Here is a 20,859-nt window from a genome sequence, read left to right as displayed (position 1 = left end):
ATTATTTAGAAATGCACAACAGCAGCTTAATATAGAAATGAAGTGCTGAGATACATAAGTCATATGTGAAAGGGGTTTATGAAGAGACAAAGACCATACTGATTGTTGTTGTTTCAAGAAGTCAATAACATGAATAGAAGCTGCAGCAACCACTTAAGATAAAAGTTAATTATAATAAATCATATAATTGAATTCTAGCTCATATTAACTCTAATTGAAATATTCCCTGTCTCATTTTGACAACTGAATTAAAACAAATATTTGTATCAGTGTAATCTTGGGTCTCTGTGTATAAGTCAACTATCAAAGGCATTATCAAAATCAGGGTTACATAAACTCCCGTTGTTACAGGATGTGGGACAACGTTGTTTTGTGTTGGGAGGAGTGTAAAGCTATTGACCTAAACTTTTGACCCCCTTTCCAACCAATCAAACTCATACTCCAGCATTACCTCTTTAGGATTCCTGTATTACTCATCAAAACTGTTTCAAGAGAAAACATGTGTTCTAGTCGCTTTTTTAAAAGCAATTTGTGCTCTGAGCATTTGTATCTGTACACACAACAGTAAAGTAATTCTAGTCTTAAGTAGAAGTACAAATATTTGTGTTCAAAAAGACCGTGACTGAAGGTGTCACGTTGAACAAACATGTACTGAAAGTACAAAATAAAAGAATCCCTGAAGGACATTTCTACTGGCTTTTTTTTTTTTGCAAGGCTAACTGAATCTCATGTCATATTAATACGAAAAAGAATAATCAATAATTCCCCTCAAATGAATTAAAGCCAAATTAACAAGCCTTTTTTTGATGAAAGAAGAGGAAAGAACAGATTTTTCTTAAATGCAGGGAGTAAAAGTAAAACGTTGTCACACCCACCTCTGGTGTCATCATATCATATTTACAAATATGCAAAATATCTTGTTACATATTTATAAATGCAAACACTTTCGTAGCCACAGCACTTCCAATAATTAAGTGTGCAACAGTCACACAGTCCACCAGGGGGCCCCAGAACCAGAAATGCATGGTCTGCTGTAAAGTTACAGCATGTGAATACTACATACAATTGACAGAAGGTTGCAAAAGAGGAGGGTCATAGGGGCCCAGCAGCTACTAGCAGATAAAGCTGGCAGTGTGCTCATCATACATTAGACATGGACATGACAATGGGGCCCCTGACATCATGTTGCTTTGGGTTCTCAGTACTGTAGTTGAATTGAAAACAGCAGTGTTGAAGTTGAACTAAGTCCTCATTTTCCCTCACTGACAACTATAAACTAAGTTAAATAATTAACTGAAATTATCCAAAGCACTCATTTGCAGTATATTGTTTTTTTTGTGATTTACATTATGATAATTCATCACACAAGTCAAGAGGTGATCTATGATAACTGACTGTCCTCTTTGAGGTTTTAAAACAAGCGCCTGGCTCCTGTGTAGTTAATGACCGCAAATGACCTATCCGGGCTGCCGTAGTAATGCAAGACTGTGGCACTCCTCCTCAATGAACGTTGGAAAGATGGCGACGGCATACGCACAAGCGAGAGTCAACTGTGCCGGCGGATAGAAAGTGGTCCAAAGAGACACAAATCCGCCTCTCTTGCAAATATTCAGCGGTGCAAAGCCGGTCCGACATCGCTCAGACATGGTTTAGTCCATGCACGGGTAGGAACAAGGAGCCACTGCTTCGCCATGGAGCCTCCGGATCGTAACAAGCTCAGCAGGTATGCGAATTTTGTTGAACAGACATTACACCATCAGGACTTCACGCTTGCCAGATAGTGAGCCGAGCGCGACACCGCGAGGGGCGCTTGCGCATCGCTCCGAAATCACCTTCCTGCCAAATAGTGGTACGCGTGCAGCGACTGCAACACACAGGAGTTGCAAACTTTTTTTTTTTTCTCCCGCAGCAACATTTTTTTTAAGGCGCACTCGTTATCGTCCTGTGGTGATTTTTTTTTTGTTTCGCTCGCCGGAGAGAAAGGCAAAAAATGCTCGTCAAATGATAAGGTACGAACAATTATCCACCGCTGTTAAGAGTGCAACATGTCAGGGGAGGAAGCTAGCTAACGTCTACTATTAGCTGTCGCTTGTCACTTTTGTTCGCTCGCGAGTTCACTAACAGAAAGTGACCGAAGCTGAAGCTGGAAACATGGTTGTTGTTTTTTGCAAATGTGTGGGTTTGGTGAGGTGGTCTTGACAGTATGTCGTCGATTGTTTGAGTGTGCCGGAGCATGCATTTCACTATTAACACCGAAGCACTAAACTTCGCTGGCTTTCGGCTAGCATGTTGCTCCACTGTTATTGTTAATCGTCGAGCAACACTGCTGAATCATGATATGGGCTCGTTGGTTATGTGCAGTGTACGTTTCTCTCGGTGCATTTGATTTCTTTTAAAAAATGTGTATTTTAATCGTAGAGGTGTCGGTGTTCTGGTGCAAATGTATACATGCGATGCATTTAAGGGGAATGCATACGTGCAGACCAAACGGGTCATATGTGCGTATCCCCCCTGATCGAAATGCCGCAGGCGCCTTAAAGGGATCTGCTGTTGTGTCTTTGCCTCTCTTCAAACATGCAGTCTTCTTGTCTGCAGCGGCTTTGTGGGCATTTATCATGTTGGATCCGTTGCTGTAATCCCGGTTTTTCAGCAAACAGCTTGTCTTCACTATTTCAGTAATGATGTAGTACTAGGCAGTTGTTATTCCCTTGCACTCTTGTGGCCACTCTTGTCCGAAGTGGACCCACACAAAGCTCTTCTTGATTGCACAATACTGGTCCTCATGAAAGTAATTGCTGTCCCGGCATTGTTGCATAAAGAAGAAGAAGAAGAAAGAAAAAAAAATACTGACTCATGCCACTGCAGGAACTATGTCACAAGTTGGAAGAAAGACTCATTCTCATGTTTTTACCCATGTTTTGCGCGTGCACAAAGTTTTGGGGTGAAAGGTAAAGTATGCTCTGGAGTTATTATGCCAATCAGAATTTGTGTGAGTTACCATTTCTTGTTGTAATGGATGTAAAAACATACAAAATGTGGACCATTGCAAACAATAGAGGTTACATGGCAGCTAAGAGTCACTGAAATGGCAGCTCTCACGAGATGAAAACACGTTCTGTCTTTTTAGCCTTTGTTACAGACCGATCCCTCTATCCACCTTCGTAAATATATACTTAAACACTGAATGTGTGAGGTCGGTTCCAACGGACAAATATTGTGAGAAAGATGAGTTATGTGCTCGCTCGGCAAGTTGAGTGCTATCTACTAGCGAAGTACAGAGGTCCTTTATCACTAATGTCTTGTTCTCAAAGTCAGTCTGAAGACATTGTGGCTCACAGGCATTCCAGAGATTTCAGGATGTGGTGAACAGAGCACAGTGGATAGCTGCCTGGAGCCCCGGAGACGCTCATGGGCAAAAGCTCATTAATGCCTGCATTTGCCGGGAGCACAGGCTGTGGGATACAGATGGACCATCCTCTCGCATTTCCTAACTGCATCCTGTCTCTGCCCATTCCCACACCTGCTTCTACAGAAATTAGCGTTCTCACATTCTGTCACACTCGTGTGTCATTTCCTTCCGAACAAAAGGATCTTTGTAGCTAAAAAAAATGATGGCAGTTGATGTCACTTATGCGCTTCAAGGTGGTAACATCGTCGTCATCATAGGGAAGGAAAGGAAAGATCGTTAAGTAATGCTTAACTCATCAATTTGATTGGGCATTTGTGACGTGCACGGACGCAAGAATCCAAAATGCGGGGGCTGAAACTGCCAAAGGTGTTGCTCATGACTCTCTATGGTTTCAGATTGCATTTCGTAGGTGGAGCAGAATGCTGCCTGCACAGCGTTTATGATGCAAGTGGTATTAGGTGAAAAAACATGTCATTACGCCGTTTACCTCATGCCACCGCCCACGCTCTGCAATCACTGTCTACATTTAGATGCATTACATCATGTGACATGTTGTGATTTGTGGCATGAGCTTCTACTGGCACTGCAAGGTCAATGCCGTCTCTTAGACGGAGGACGCTCCCTTGTGTCAAGTGATTTACAAGGCCAGACAGTAAGCACAGCGGCGTTTTTTAGAAATGTGCTGCCTTTCCGCTTCTTATGAATTAAAGTGTCTGTTTGCATATGGTGTCATGCCTTTTTTGCAAGCACTGTATGCTTTGCACAGTTGCACGCAGGATAGGTTTGGAAGTCCCTTCCAGGCAATGTCACACACTGTTCCAGAAAAGGGTGGGGTCAAGTACGTTGTGTTCATTGTCTAAATTCTGTGAGCCTCTGGTTCAAATTCTCTCTCGGATCGGCCAGTTCTTGAGGGATAAACAGAGCTCAGGGCTGCATACTCTGCTGTATGGGTTTATAGTCGTATTGCCTCACTAGTTAACCCTGGGCTGAAATTAGTAGCAAGCAGACGCATCCTTTTTACAGGTGGTGGGGGTAATCAAAATCTGGATTTAGCTTCAAGAGCATCAGTCGTGCCAGCGTGACCTAATTGGTATAGAGCGTGCTCTTACAAAACCATGGCCTCCTTCTCCTCCTTTTCCTCTCTGTGAAAATCCCCATCAGTTTGGCCATTGTGAGCAAGTGTGCTCACTAACCAGCTGTTTGCTATTCAGCTGTGGGCCTCACGGGCCACGTGTCACAACTATACAATAGCGTGCCCCCTTCCTGGTACAATAGTGTGGATGGTCGGTGTCAAAGGTCAGGCCCCCCTGACTCTGGCAGCCCTTCGTATCGCTGCTTCAGTCGCCATACAGAAAAGACTCAATTTTGTGCTGTTTATTATTCACTCAGTGTTTCTGCCCAGGGGCTGTAGCATTCCACTGGCCTTTATTGGACCCCCAATGAGCCATCAGATGAGCCATTGAGTCCAGCCAGACACCATCTGCAGTGATAATTCACTGGTGGCAGCCAGGCAGGGACAGCTTGAAGACCATAGTGCTGCTGCTATGGTTAACTGCAGCCGAGCATGCAGGCCTTTTCTCTGTGCAGCCCGCGAGTGGGTTATAGGGAAAAACCAAGGAATTCAAAAGAGGAATTTTACTGCAGCGGCACAATCTGTGCTCGAAGTATCTCATGGCAACCAACAAACAACTGGCAGTGATGGCGTCATTGGTTCCGCTTTCATTCCTGAGTGATTTAGTCATGCTGTTCTGTGTAGAGAAGTGCTTTTTTTAAAACTTGGTCCCGTTCCCTCTCACATGCATGTACTATTTCTGTCCTCTGACGCCACCCATGCATGCTTTGCGATGTTTACAAATGTGTGCACAATCTGATCATACTTGTGATTGACACAGTAGGATGACGACTGCATAGCCGTGCGTTCTTTATGCAGCTCCCTGATACCTGTCTCAAATTCTTTTGCGTCGCAAATGCACAGCAATTTGTCCGTTGTTGTCGAATGCCTGATTGCAACACACGATTGCTTACTGTGCCTTCTTGTGCCTGCATACTGAAAAGATCACTGTCGTGTCCTGCTACTGCAGAACAAGCCCCATCACAGTTCCCCATACAATTCACTCATAAAGGCACCAGTGTTCCTTTTCACTCCAGAGTTATTCTGTAATTTCAAGACTGTCCCCGGTTAAGATGGTTGTGTTATTGCAGCATGTTTCATCCGTGATGTCTTTATTGCATCTGGACTCTTGGTGCGTTTGAAGGCGGCGGACTTGCAGCAGGTGTCTGCGTGCCTCGCCTGTAGTTCCATAGCTGCTCCCAGGGGACTCTCTGTGTGCGTGTGCATAGGGACGGACTCTGCAGCGAGGCAGATGGGTTATAGAAGTCAGGACTCGCTTTCTATGTGGCCCCCCTGAAAAGCTTAAGCAAGTGATTTCCAGATTAGCCGAATTCCCCTAACACTCACACCCACTCCCCCAGCGAGAGCGTGCCCCCTTTCAACTCCGTCTGCACAGGCGCGTGTTGGGGAATGCCTTTCAGTCAGATGATCGATGGAGGGACACATGGCGACCAGCAAATAGAAGGCCTGTTTTCATGCCCCTCCTCTTCTTCTTTTTGTTTTTGTAGGCAGGGGTCAGACCTTCCAACCTTTCTCTCTAATCCTGTTAAAAACCCCTCAGAAAGGCATTAGGGAACAAAGCTCTGACATTGTAATCTGGAAAGGCGCTGCGTGCACTCCCTCTTTTTCTCTTTTACTTTTTTTTTTTACCAGAAGGAAGTGTTTCCAGTCATTATAGTGTATCCTTTCTGCAGAACTAGATGCATCACTTTCTGCTGTAGTCTTTCATTATCGGGAATTTGCAGTCATAATGTTGTTAAGCAACCACTATGTTCATATCTTCATTGATGTTTTAGTTTCACTTTAAACACATGAAAGTGGCATGCGCTTCGTATTAGCACCTATTCGTCTAACAGCTTCTACACACTTTGGGGGAGTGAGTCTCCGTGAAATCGTGACTTGTGCAACATGGTTGGTGGCTTAGCAGACAGTGTTAATGAGGGTTACTATTTCTCCCTCTGTGGTAGAGTCATTATGTTTACCTAGACTCAGAGAGGGTGCCAGCAGAGATCCGACAGCTTATTATCCTGCATCTGGACGGCCGTGGTCATGCACAGAGCATTGCTGCTGTACGTTTGGGAGGCAGCCAGTCAGGCTCCAGAGGACAGACAACTCGTCAGTCTGCTGCAGGTAGCAGCAGACATTCAGTCTAGTTGCAGTTTAGTAACCTGTTTGCAGTGGCATTAGAGGAGGCTTGCTGCACGCTGTGTTATGGGTACAAACAACCCAGAAATGTGTGACCTTCCACACACATTTCTTGGGTTTCGTTGGGATATGATTGAATCATTTTATAAGCATTAGCTTGCTGTTAACATCACCAGGTAACGGTGCTTATCGATGCAAATCGATCCCATGTTGATATTTTTTCTCTGTTTTTTTTTGTGACAATGTTTAAAGGCAGGCCAAGCCAGTGGACGATGCAACCCAACCGAACTCTGAGGTGGACGAACCCTGGGACTCTCCCAGCGAGGAAGAGGAAGTTCTGTATGGCACAACACCTCCGTATACCTCCCGCCAGATGAAACGCATGTCTGGGAAACATCAGCGAAACAGCCAGGGGAGGAGTACTGGTCGGTCTCCCAGCAAGAGTAAGTTAATAAATCTATTCAACTGAACTATATGTGGATGTTGTTGTTTTTTTGTACTCAATGGGAATCTTTATTTTCTGTGTTTATTTCAGTGGACCTTATGCCACCTCTTCCGAGAGAGAGTCCCAGGCCAGCCGACACCCCTGAGGAGCAGCACAGCTACAAGCACGGCAAGAAGCAGAGGGCCACATTGCGTTCCACGGAGAGAGACCACAAGAAGACTTTTGAAGGCTCCTTCATGCTGGATCCACTCTCAAAGTCGAGCCCTTTTGGTGCCCTCAGCATGGATCCCAGGAAGCATTACTTGAGCTTGGGCTGCAGCAGTTGCAAACTCCCCGTGTCTATGCCTCACATGGCGAGGACTCATCGCCAGACCTCGAGGACAGACTGTCCCGCGGACCGCCTCAAGTTCTTTGAAACTCTGCGGCTGCTGCTCAAGCTCACATCTATGTCCTCCAAGAGGAAGGAGAAGGAGCAGAGAGGCCTGGAGAACATGGCCTTCATGGGTCACAACAACGAGGTCATTTGGTTGGAGCTGCAGGCTTGGCATGCACGACGCTCCACTGGCGACCAAGACCTCTTTCTTTTCACGGCCCGCCAGGCCATCCCTGACATCATCAACGAGGTGTTGCACTTTAAGGTCAACTACGTCAGCCTGAGAGGTGCCCATTGTTCCGGGTCTCAAACAATTCAGGTGGACTATCAGTCTGTCTCGGATCTAGTCTGTGGAGAGGAGCCTGCTGTAGCAGAGAGCAACCACTGTGGAGTAGATCCCTGGGGCTTTAGTGCCTACCCCTCACCAGAGATGAATGCAGCAGAGCCTCTGGGCTCTGGCGCTGACTGCAGGGAGCACCTTCAGCGCCAGCGGCTCGCGTTTGAGCAGGTCAAGCGTGTTATTGAGTTGCTGGAGTCTGTGGAAGCGTTGTACCCGTCTTTGCAGGCCCTGCAGAAGGACTATGAAAAGTATGCAGCACGGGACTTCCAGGGCAGGGTGCAGGCGCTCTGTCTGTGGCTCAATATCACCCAGGACCTCAACCAGAAGCTGCGCGTTATGGCTACTGTTCTGGGCCTCCACGATCTATCCCGTATCGGGTGGCCTGTCTTTGAGATCCCCTCACCTCGCTGCTCGCGTGGCAACGAGGAAGAGGAGAATGAGGAAGACGAGGAGGATGACTCGACGGCCACTTTTACAGCTGAAAGCGATGGAGAGGACAGGGATGCTGAGGAGGAGGGGGTATTGGGACCCGTAGCAGAGGGAGAGCTGTCTCCCTCCCTGACTCCTAAATTTGCCCGGTTGTTGTCAGAAGAGGAGTTTCTCCCAACGGCTGCTGCGGGAAGTGTGGACTCGATTGCAGGAGGAGTGTTCTGCCCTACAGCCATCTACAGACCGTTTGTGGATAAAGCTCTGAAACAGATGGGACTGCGTAAACTGATCCTCCGACTGCACAAACTGATGGACCGCTCTCTTCAGAGGTCCAGAGCAGCGCTGCTCCGCCACACTCCTGCACTTGAAGTAAGGCTTTGGTTTCTTAAACTGCACACTAAATGATTACTGTAATTTTTTTATTATCATGATAGAAAAGGCTAAAGTTGCTGTTAAAAAAAGAAAATTAACCAAAGCAGTGGTGCAGCTGTTGTTATGTCCATCACAGATCACTTAATGAGTCCAGCAAGTCACTGTTTGCTTGTCCATTTGTTCTTTCACACTCAAATCGGTGATGCATGACTATGGCAAAAATGATAATCCCGATTGTTTTTGATCAATATTGAGATCATCATTATCAATAACGGTACCTAAAGCCCAATAATTTCTCAAAATAGGAATCTGGCAGTCGCCAGTGTTGTATCACTTATCTGTAGAAAATAAATCAGTATCCAATATCATCGACTGCACTCTTTTAAAGCAAGCTTTCAGGTTTATTAAAACAGTGATACAGCCTGAAGCGTGTAACGGTCTAAATAGAAACAGGCATACTATTGCCTAGGTAGTAGTAGTATTCATTGAATCATCAAACAGGAATTCAAAGTTTATTTATCACACAGTGCATGGTTTTAAAGCTGTTAGTCTGCTGTCTGGGGTTGCTGTAAAGTGGAGAGCAAAATCAGTCAAGCAGCTTATTTTAATATTTGTAGGGTAAATGTTAGTAACTAAGAGGAGAGTATTGTTATTACATTTGTTTCTATGGATACCTCATCTGGGTATCTTTCTTGTTTTTTGGTATTTAAACATTGTCCCAAAGGGAATCATCTTTACAGAATCTTTGTAGATGCCAATCTGAGACTGGGCAGCAATGACGGCTCACGCCATGATATCATTTATTAAATAGCAAAATAAAATAAAAAATACTACTTTGACTTAATTGTGAAGCGAGCTGTCGACTCATGTTATCTTCCACCTGCAGTTTTCAGACTTCCCAGACCCCATGCTGTACAGCGATTACCTGCCAGAGCTGTCCCGCCACGGGTCCTGCAGCGGCGCGGCTCATCCAGAGCTCGGAGCAGACCAGGTTTCCTGGGAGGATCTGCTGGACATGGACCTCCCATCTTTCCGGCCAGCATTCCTCGTGCTGTGCAGAGTCCTTCTCAATGTCATTCATGAATGCCTTAAACTGCGACTTGAACAGAGGCCTGCCGGAGAGCCCTCACTGCTCAGTATCAAACAGGCAAGCAGCTGCTGAAACACTCACGTTAGCGTTAGAATTTAGAGTTTTTAAGTGACTCTTCTATTCATGCTACACCAGTATAAATGATGCATATCTTAGTCCCATTGCATGCTTTTCTCAAATAAGACAAATAGGCCATAAGGCAACAAAACTGTCTGGTGGACATTATTCTTTCCATTTGATTGGATGATTGGTTGCCACTATCCCAATCCTTATAGGAAACTGTGTATTTCCATTTTACTAGCCAGTAATACATCACTGGTATTTCACATATAAGTGCTAATCTCAATGTGTTGTTTGTACTCTACAGTTGGTGCGTGAGTGTAAGGAGGTTCTTAAAGGTGGGCTTCTGATGAAGCAGTATTATCAGTTCATGCTGCGTGGCGTGGTCACTGATGCTCAGGGCTTGCAGACCAATGCCAATATTGATGAGTTTGAAGAGGACCTTCACAAGATGCTCGTGGTAAAACTCCTAGCCTTTCTCCCTTTGTATAAAATCATTGATGTAAGGTGTGCTTCTTTACAATATCTGTTGCCTTTTCTGTAGGTCTACTTTGACTACATGCACAGTTGGATCCAGATGTTGCAGCAGCTGCCTCAGGCCTCTCACAGCTTAAAGAACCTGTTGGAGGAGGAGTGGAATTTCGCTAAGGTCATCACTCCTTACATCCGCGGAGGGGAGGCCCAGTCTGGGAAGCTTTTCTGGTCAGTCATGTCCCTGCACACCAAATCTAAACTTCATATGGACGCCCGAAAAACTGTTTTACGACTTAAAAAATGTATCCCTATCATTTTAAGGAAAGTTAATGATGATTTACGTGAAACTGATTCTGCTCTTTGCAGTGATATTGCTGGGATGCTGCTTAAATCCACTGGGGAGTTCCTTGATGTTGGCCTGCAAAAGAGTGGTAATGAATTCTGGGAATGTGCGGATGACAGCACCGCCTCAGATGAGATCAGGTAACGGGGATGACATAATTATTTGATTGTCGTGTCAGTCAGCGTATTCATATTTTAGGTGTTTTAAATCTTTGAACCTTTTTAATTATTTAAGGCGGTCGGTTATCGAGACTAGTCGCTCACTTAAAGAGCTGTTCCACGAGGCCAGGGAGCGAGCGTCCAAGGCTCTGGGCTTCGCCAAAATGCTTCGCAAGGTGAGAGACGACAGTGAAGAATTTTCCCTCCCTTGAAATAGAAAGCCACAACAGAACTGACTCTGCAGTTTATCTGTGACCCTGTTTTCTGGGACTGTGTGTTCTGACACACATTTTGTTTGATTCCCTCTATGCAGGACTTGGAGGTTGCTGCTGTTTTCACTTTCACTAATGGGGTGACTTGTCTCCTGGAGGCACTGAAGAAGGGAAACTATGTCAAGGTGCATTTGCTTTTCTGTTAAGTTTACACCTTTCTGTTCCCTTCCTTCCTGTTCTGAGGTCAACCTCCTGCTCCTCTACCCAGGTTCAGATTCCAGGCTTGGAGGAGTTGCAGGTTTTTGTCCCCTGTGGCTTGATGGACCAGCGGCCCCTCATCCTGCAGCTTCTCAATGCTGCCGTTGGCAAAGACTGCTCCAAAGAGCCGGATGAAATCGCAGAGGACGATGCCTACCTGCTCATGAGTAAACACGGAACCGGGGACTCCACCGCTGATTCTGACTGGGCTCAGTGGGACGGAGAGCTGCTCAAGCTGGTCCCCCAGATGGAAACGGTTGACACCTTAAGAGCTATGAAGGTATGTGACGTTTCTTAAGTCGACCTCTGTGTATGTGTGCGTCTCCAGTGTTTACAAGCTGTCCCACTGGTTTCAGGTGGAGAACATGCTCTTGATAGTCATGCAGTCAGCTCATCTGGTTGCCCAGCGAAAGGCCTTTCAGCAATCCATGGAGGATGTGCTCACTCTTAGCAGGGAGCAGACTTCTAGTCAGCCACTCATCGCGAGCGCTCTGGAGGAGCTCAAGGTACTTTCATAACCACACGCTATGTTTCTAACCTGTTTAAAAGCTTCTTTTAGTTTGGTGCATGTCGGTGTCCTACTTAAGCCTGGATTTCCGCTTTTAATAAGATAACCCAAAAAACATACCAGGCCACTCTGATGTCAGATCTTAGAAGTAATTCTCAAAAGGGAAGTCAGTGAGCCATCATATCTGTTACACTCAGAGCCACAACACCACATGTCACGTCTCACAATCATCAGTCTTATGTTGTCAATGCTTTCTTTCTATCACTTTGACTTTTTTCTGCAGACTCTTGAACTTGAACTCTTGATTACTTGTAGGTAATAATAAAACGTTCTTCTCCCACCACAGGATGAAGCTCTACAACTATGCATTAAGATCAACATTGCCATCGACCGAGTGGAGTACATGTTCACCACGGAGTTCGAGGCAGAGGTGGAGGAGTCCGAGTCAGCCACTCTGCATCAGTACTACAGGGAGGCAATGATACAGGGCTACAATTTTGCCTTTGAGGTAACTTGAACACAGTGGATATCTTCAAAGAAGCACATGCTTGAGATGCTACACATCTAATCTATCCCTTCTTCTACTCTACTAACAGTTATGCTATTGGTGACACTATAAATCTATAAAAGGATCAAATTAATTGTGACGTCATCAAATGAGGGACGTGTATATATACGTATAAATATGGTTTGCTGTGTGTTTTGTTATTTTCAGTACCACAAGGAGGTGGTGCGCCTGATGTCAGGGGAGTTCAGGCAGAGGATCGGGGAACGCTACATAACTTTTGCCCGCAAATGGATGACCTATGTCCTGACCAAATGTGAGAGTGGCAGAGGCACCAAGCCCAGGTACGACCTTCTATCAATTGAGCGCTCATGTACATCGTGAAGACATTCTGTATCTTTTTTTTGCACCCTGGTTTTGCGCAGGGTTTGCCAGCTAGTGTGTGGGGTTCCCGAGGCAGCATTTAAGGGTTTGAGTGTGTTACTCAAGGATGCTTTTTGCCCTCTGGTCGGGCATCAACATCACTAATCAATAAGCCGTCCTACTATAAAAGCTTACTATCAGCTTAAACAAACCACAGACTTAGAAATGCTGTTTTGGTTTCTTACAGTACAAGTTCAGAATAGTTGGGCATGTTTTCTTTTGCCCAGCTGAACTACTATACATGTAAAACCATATATTTATCTTCTGTGTAAGAGTTATGTCTGGAATTACATTTCTTTTAGCCCTCTTTGTCAAGGGCTTTTACTTTGAGCCATAACAAGCTACCATGGTGACATTTTACTGACGGAAGCCTTTGGGTTATTTTGTGGAATTCCTCTGAAACGGTGACATTTTGGAGACAAAACAGAGACCAATTTTTAAAATATTCAGACAAATATGCAAACAAAAATATGCACAATTAACAGCCAGTAGAAGTCAGTTCTCATCTTTGTTAACAATGAGCTACTTGGAACAACTCCTTAAGGATGAAACCTCTTCCATAATGAATCTGTTTTTTTTAAATATTAATCATTTCATATTTGTAAATCCACTTTAAAGTTTTGATGATGACTTGAATGATGAAAATGTGTACTGATAGTGGGATTATGTATCAGCACACTGGTTAATACCCTCTTTAACCTACAGGTGGGCGACTCAGGGTTTTGATTTTCTTCAAGCTATCGAACCTGCCTTCATATCAGCATTACCAGAGGATGACTTCCTGGTAAAATTGCATGTTTTTTCTCATTGTTGTTTTCTAAAAATAAAAAAGCCCAACAATAATGTTTTGAATATGATGTATTTGTTATCCACTGACTGTGAAATGATGTCTCTTTCTGCAGAATTTACAAGCTTTGATGAATGAATGTATTGGACATGTGATTGGAAAACCTCACAGCCCAGTTACCGGCCTGTACATCGGTAAGATGCTCCTCAGTGATGAGATGGTGACTCCCATATCTGGAGAATCTGTTTCACTGTTTACATTCTGTTACAAGTTTATAACGTGGGTGTCACGGGGACGGGCCGTTATACAAAGCAGACACAACGGCAGCGAAATAGCAATCCGTAACATAGCAAAGAAGCATGTGTCTGAGTAACATCACTGTTTACGCCAACTTCTTTGAGAAACTCCATGCTGCTGCTCAGTGGCCATCCAGAGAAAAACCAGTGTTGCCCTGGGCAGGTGTGAACACGCACTATTATGACTGTGAAGTAGGGTGTTACTGAGAAAGAGGATGTTTTCTTAGCAAACAATTCTGGATTAAATAACAACGGAAATATATTATAATAATATTATTAATGGTCAAAACCAGGCAGGCTGCAGAATTTCACAGCCTTGTTACTGCGATTTAATGCAATACAAGTAGTGTTTATGGAAAAGTAATGGTGCAAAAGGTAACCACAAGTTAGTTCTTTATGCAAAAGACCTTGAAATACGGAGGCAACAAACGGGTAGCAGAACAACAGTGCACACAACTAAGTCTACCGATATTACCGGCCGATATTAGGCATTTTCCAAACTATCGCTATCGGCATTTATGATGGCCGATTAATGAATATTTCAAAAATAAAATAAAAGTGGACGAAACACCCTTATAGAACTTAACAGAATTTGTCTCCAGTCTTGTTCGAAGTTATATTTATGAAGCTTACCAAGTCTTTTAATGCTGGTAACTTTGTGTTTGGTTGTTGTTGTTAAGTTTTATATCTTAAGTTTGTATTTTTATACATTTTATTTACCAGAACTATAATATATTTTGATGTTTCTCTGTTCCGTTGTGACAATAAAATAAACAAGTTTATTTTTAAACTGCATTATCATGTTGTTTTAGTGAAGACTCATAAATAACTACAAATAACTAATCTGTTAATGTTTTGTTATGCGTTTCTGGAGAAAAAAAAAATATATCGGAATATCAAATGTTTAAATCAACAAACATTTGTATCTGTATCGTCCTTCAAAATCCTTTATCGGTCGGGCTCTAGTCTTTCACAACACAGTGGCTTTCATGTGGTAAAAAGCTGAACACTGCTGTTGTTAAAATCATGAGTACTTTGCCCTCCTACAGCAGAATTGATGTTATTTCTGAGTTCATTGTAGATTTCTCACCAACTACAAACAAGGTTTCCTTTTGTGGTAGGCATGACTAAATAAAGCACTGTTTCTTCCTTTCAGCTCCCAGGAATAGTCCTCGTCCTGTAAAGGTCCCTCGCTGCCATAGTGACCCACCCAACCCCAATCTGTTCATCCCGAACGCTGAAGGTTTCAGGTAGGTGGCTGCGGTTCAAGTTTTTACAAGAATCTGTGTGCTTACTGCGTTTTAATACTCTTTCTGTGTGTTTTGTTTGCATGGCCCCTCATGCTTCATCACCCTTGCTTTGTGTGCCTACTTGATGTTTTTGCTCTGTAGTCGTTCAACTGGTGTGTGATGCAAGCTTCTTTGTGTTTTGTACGTGTATGTCAGTGGAATTTTTTTGTTCTTTTTATTTGTGGAGTGAGTGAGTGAGTGAGTGAGTGTGTGCGTCTGTCCCTCAACCAGCCGCCCAGTCACACACACACAAACATTTCCACACACATCCCCACTCAAGCCGCCTTACTCCCCCCAAGGCAGAGCTCCTCAGTTTGTTTTTTCACCACACAGCTCTCGAAGTCTCCCCTGTGACCTGCGGAACCAGCTGTTCCCCAACGGCCCTCGCCCGGTCCCTCAGGGCCCGGGGGAACACGGCCACACCAAAGCACCCAGCAGCAGCCCCAGTGACGTCAGGTAGTCTTGTCCCCAAGTCACCTGGTAGAAACTGCTGTCACAAAACGGCCTCAGATAGCCATCAGTGCTTTTAAAAATACTTCATAAGGCTTCTGGAGAGTACGCCGGGTTCACACTGGGCATGGAAGCGCCATGATTTTTCAGCTCCCATGTAAACCAATTGGGCTGTAATTTAATACAAATTACACATTATTTATGATACAAAGGATCTCATTCTTATAATAATATGTATGCATCCCCTCTCTCCCTGCTGTTCTCCTGGAGTTTCATGATCTGATTTTAAAATGCATCCACTATATTTATTAGATCTAGCCTGATGTCACTGCTGTTTGTGATTGTAGTTTTTAAATTACATATTCCACGCATTTGTCAGTGTCCGAACGCACGGCGAGGGAGACGAGCAGAAACAAAAACACACACAGCACAGAGACAGAGAAGCAGGCTGTCAGACAGAAAACAGCAGAATAAATGCACGTCTGGTGAACAGCCAGGCTACTGCTTGCATGCTTCGTGGCTCTTCCCCGTCCAGTATGAACCGGGGTGTTGCAGGAAGAATTCACCGGCCCTTTAGCAGTGAAAGAATGGAACACTGAACTTATAATAGCAATTTTTAAAATGATACTTCATTTTATTCCATTATTAGCTTTGTATTTCTGACTGATATGTTTTATTGGGAGCTGCTTTCCTGCTTTTAGCCGCCTGATTGCATCAAAACAAGCACTTTAAATTTGGATATGTGGACGGATATTAGATTAATTGTCCCCCTTTCTCTAAATTGAGCATTTCCAGGCTATTTACATTAAGCATCAGTCTGTTGTAGTCTTAGAGAAGTTTTTTTTTGGACTACAGGAACCATTTTATCTAATTAAATAATGAGGCATTTCCCTTCATGTTATTTTAATTGAAAATCATTTTACAAAAACTGGATTTTAATGCATTGATGCTGCATTTACAGCATGGCTGTCCAGCTATGATTGTAGACTTGCTACAACTTAAACAACATGCCAGAAGAGAGATCTAAATAATATGAATGGAAGTGATGTAAGCTACAAAAATAAACCTCAGAATGGATTTAATAAGCAGTATTTTCATACTTAGACGTGCTGAGCGAACTTTTATAAGCCCCTCTTAATGTCACTAAAACAGATAAATGGCTTTACACAAGTCTTACTAATCATCAAAGGAAGAGATGGTGATTGTTGTGCATGGTGTGAGAATTAAACCCACTACATCAATGAAAGACCGGGCTATGAGATATTCTGCTTTTTAGTGCTTTTAACATCAATCTTGCTTTGATGCTGGTGATTCACCGCCGATAGATATTTGTGTGTGCTTTTCACATCAGAACATGCACTCTAGAGATCTAACTTTCAAGTATGTTAAAGCTGTGTAATGACTGATGCATGCAGAACCGTTTCAAAAAGCATACTGACAATCAGCTCAAACCTTGCTTCTCTTCAAAGGTCTGCCTCGTATTTGATTGGTTTGATTTGTTTATAGTTTATAGTATTTATTTAATTTGTATTTTAAGCACAAGTCTGAGAACAAAAGCATCTCAAGTTAAAGTCTCTTCCTTTGCAAGTCAATGGGTCCCATATCATTATGGTGCTTTTAGGAAGCCGTGGCCTGTACTTTACCATTTTTCCAAAGTAAATTAAACATAAAGGACTTGCTTAGTGCATGGAATTTCATCAAGAGCATACTCAGATATTTTGAGAACAAAATTAAAGTGCAGTGTTGGCACCCTGTGTATTTTAATCTGGACATAAACAAAGAGAAACTCTGAATCGGTAAGTTGATTGAACCACAGCGTGACGTGATTTCGTCCATGTTCTTGCAGGGGATCCAGTTTCCATGAGAATGACCGTCTGTCGTCGGTTGCAGCAGAGTTGCATTTCAAATCTCTGAGCCGCCACTCCAGCCCCACGGAGGACAAAGAGGGTGGGTGCATTCAGTTCGATCCGTATTGTGCTTATCACTCTTTCTGATTATAGGGATTATATAACCTGGCTGTGCTGGGAGCGCCTGGGGATCCCCCAGGAGGAGCTGGCGAGTGTTGCTGGGGAGACGGACGCCTGGACTGCCTCCAACCGACCCTCGGATAAGCGGAAGATGATAGACCGATGGATGGACTCTTTCTGATTGGCTAACTTGTGATTTCTTTCTCCAGAGCCCACTTATCCCAAGGGAGACCCTAACATCGCTGCTCGTCGAAGCTGGGAGCTCCGCACCTTTATCAGCCAGTCCAAGGGTGAGGCTGATAACATCCAGACACGTTGGATTAACTAAAACCTACAACTGAAAGCAATAAATCCCGTTCCCTGTCTCCCATCTCAGACACCGCAGCGCGGCAAAGCCCCATGGAGGCCGTCCGCCGGTCCATCCGCAAGTTTGAGGACAAACGCTACGCCGTGATGAAGCAGCGCAACATCATCGGCCAAGTGTGTCACACACCCAAGTCCTACGACAACGTCATGCACGTTGGGCTCAGGAAGGTGACCTTCAAGTGGCAGAGGGGCAACAAGATCGGTACGGCTACCTAGTGACTGCTTTTTGTTGTGATGCGTGTTATGTGAGCGCGTCCTGGCAGTGCTGTAACATTTGTCTGTGTGTAACAGGTGAGGGCCAGTATGGGAAGGTGTACACCTGCATTAACGTCGACACTGGTGAACTAATGGCCATGAAGGAGGTATGTAATGTGCTTCAGCAAGATCAATTCACTTTTAATAAGATGTGCAGGAAGCAGTAATATTTATATTTTTATTCATTCTTTAAACCAGATTCGATTCCAGCCAAACGATCACAAAACAATCAAGGAGACTGCAGATGAGCTGAAAATATTCGAAGGCATTAAACACCCAAACCTGGTGCGATACTTTGGAGTCGAGCTCCATCGGGTAAGAATGACACGTTTCCGTCGGTCCAGGCATCACACGGTACGTACTGAGGCAGTCTGGTCTAAATGTTGATGCGCTCACCCATAGGAGGAGATGTACATCTTCATGGAGTACTGTGACGAGGGCACTCTGGAGGAGGTGTCCAGACTGGGCCTGCAGGAACACGTCATCAGGCTCTACAGTAAACAGATCACTACAGCCATCAACGTCCTCCACGAACACGGCATTGTCCACCGTGATATCAAGGGTCAGTGGTGCTCTTTCTCACATTTTCTATAAATGCAGGACACTTTACCCATCAATTTACCCACTGTTTATTCTGTTGTTGTTGTTTTTTCTTCAGGAGCCAACATCTTTTTGACATCATCGGGCCTGATTAAGCTGGGTGACTTTGGCTGCTCGGTCAAGTTAAGGAACAACACTCACACCATGCCAGGGGAGGTGAACAGCACACTGGGAACAGCAGGTAAGACGTCATGTTGTGTCTGGATGCCACCACAAGGGGTCACTGTGGCTTGATACTTCATTCCCACCCTTTCCCCAGTGCATGTCCACCCACGTGCTGATGTGTGTCCTTGCATAGTTGGTTGGGTGTCGCCCTTTCTGTAACTTGTACAGGATACAAAGGTCCTTACTTGAAGGCATATGTATGGTGTGTGTTTTAACATGTTTCCCATTGATCACATGGATGTATACACATATATATTTCACAAACCCACATATCGTATCACAGACATATACATACATTACAATGTTTAATAATTTATTTTGTTGATCAGCATACATGGCACCTGAAGTCATCACCAGAGCAAAGGGCGAAGGTCACGGACGAGCAGCAGACATCTGGAGTTTGGGCTGCGTTCTCATCGAGATGGTGACAGGAAAGGTAAGGAGTGTTTTGTGTTTTGCATTAGTTGTGGATCTTTAAAAGCCACGCCTACCCTTTTCTCAGTAAGACGGGCTGAAATACTTGACATATTATTGTCTTACCTTTCTATCTCAACCTGCAGAGGCCCTGGCACGAGTATGAGCACAACTTCCAGATCATGTACAAAGTGGGCATGGGCCATAAACCCCCCATCCCAGAGAAGCTGAGCACAGAGGGGAAGGACTACCTTGGTCACTGTCTGGAGAGTGAACCCAAACGCCGCTGGACAGCTAGCATGCTGTTGGACCACCCGTTTGTCAAGGTGAGATGCCGCTATGGAGTCCATTTTTCTGTTATGTCATTTCAGCGATGGGCAATCTGCTCGTCCAAAGTTCCCGTTACAGCTTTTTTATCTCTTATCTGTTTCAGGTTTGTACGGATGAAGAGTGACTGGACCCCTTCTCTGCGGCTTTTTACGTTTACAAATGAAAGCACTACTGTACATGCTGTTGACAAAAGAAAAAAAGAACTGTGGACGTGGAGAAGAGGAAGTTACCGCTGAAGGCACATGGAGTTAAACTGAGGAACTAATACAATATCATTTCAGAGGACAACTGGACCTGGAGCATAGGGTTGTCTTTATGTACCCATGGACTGTGGGGGAGGGGCAGGGGTGGGACTGTACATACTGTAAGAATAGGATTGGCTTTCATTCTTGTATAAACAATATTGTAAAGTTAACGTAACTATTGCCACATTTGTTGTTATCACTGGTGAAGAGATCTCTCAAAAGGCATTGAGGAATACTTTTTTTTTTTTTTTTTTTTTTTTTTTAACAAATGGGAGGGGATGGGTGGGGCGGGGGGGCAAAATCTATGGCACTTTTAAACTGTTTACCCAAGGGGCAGTTGAGTAGAGGAGGGAGGAATTCGCCCTTTGAGGCTGAAAAACGTGCGTCTCACTGAATGGAAGGAGATGCTGGTTTACCTTTTTATGAAATGAATACCATCCAAATATTCAAATTAATTTATCACTTGTCATTTGGCAAGCGCAGGCACTAGGAAGGATTTTTTTTTTTTTTCTAATGTATTTTTCTTTGCCTTTGCTGAGGAGTTAAATGTCAAGTTGGAGCAATGTTCAAGCCTATTGGTTGCCGCTAAAGAGCTGTTCATGTGACTGGAGCGTAGCCAACGAAGAGGAGAAACTGGGCCTGCTCTCCCTCCCTGCTGCTGAACACGAAACATCCACACAACCAGACACTGACACACACACACACTCACACACACACACACACACACACCACAACTTCTGGTCCTCTGCTGCTCTTACAGTGTTTGCTATGTACAAACAATATTAATAAACCAATCGTTTTGTTTTTTAAAGGAATGTGTTTGTGTGCTTCCAATGTGAAAATTAATTTATTATTAGTAATACATTTCTGCCACATTGTTAGGTAGTTTTGAGATGACGGTACATTTTTTAACTATTGAAATATTTTCATTCTGAGGCATAATATGTCACGCAGTGTTATTCCTTTTCAGTGTCGAGATCTGGCAGCTTGAGCTCCTGAAGTATCGTGTTTAAAGAAATATTAGAGACTTGTGATTAGTA

General features: G+C 44.1%; 1 protein-coding gene across 2 annotated transcripts; it reads left to right on the top strand.

The window, feature by feature from the left end:
• Positions 1-1,491: 1,491 nt before the first annotated feature.
• map3k4 (mitogen-activated protein kinase kinase kinase 4) lies at positions 1,492-20,630 on the top strand. 2 transcript variants are annotated; one of them, XM_084021059.1, is made up of 27 exons: positions 1,492-1,723; positions 6,918-7,108; positions 7,201-8,621; positions 9,511-9,771; positions 10,082-10,234; positions 10,319-10,476; positions 10,615-10,731; positions 10,826-10,925; positions 11,063-11,146; positions 11,230-11,499; positions 11,576-11,725; positions 12,074-12,235; positions 12,443-12,576; positions 13,361-13,439; positions 13,558-13,636; positions 14,895-14,988; positions 15,361-15,483; positions 17,324-17,424; positions 17,654-17,734; positions 17,821-18,012; positions 18,102-18,172; positions 18,264-18,380; positions 18,468-18,627; positions 18,724-18,846; positions 19,160-19,266; positions 19,391-19,570; positions 19,678-20,630. In XM_084021059.1, the coding sequence occupies exons 1-27, from the start codon at positions 1,692-1,694 to the stop codon at positions 19,696-19,698; spliced, it is 4,761 nt and encodes a 1,586-aa protein (XP_083877185.1). In that variant the 5' UTR covers positions 1,492-1,691; the 3' UTR covers positions 19,699-20,630. The 2 variants fall into 2 exon arrangements, with proteins under 2 accessions (XP_083877185.1, XP_083877186.1); XM_084021060.1 differs by lacking the exon at positions 1,492-1,723 and adding an exon at positions 1,921-2,009.
• The last annotated feature ends 229 nt before the right edge of the window (positions 20,631-20,859 follow it).

This window comes from Eutrigla gurnardus (assembly GCF_963514095.1).
Source record: "Eutrigla gurnardus genome assembly, chromosome: 11".
In the NCBI taxonomy this organism is placed as follows: Eukaryota; Metazoa; Chordata; class Actinopteri; order Perciformes; family Triglidae; genus Eutrigla; species Eutrigla gurnardus.
This window is presented reverse-complemented; position numbering and strand designations above follow the sequence as displayed.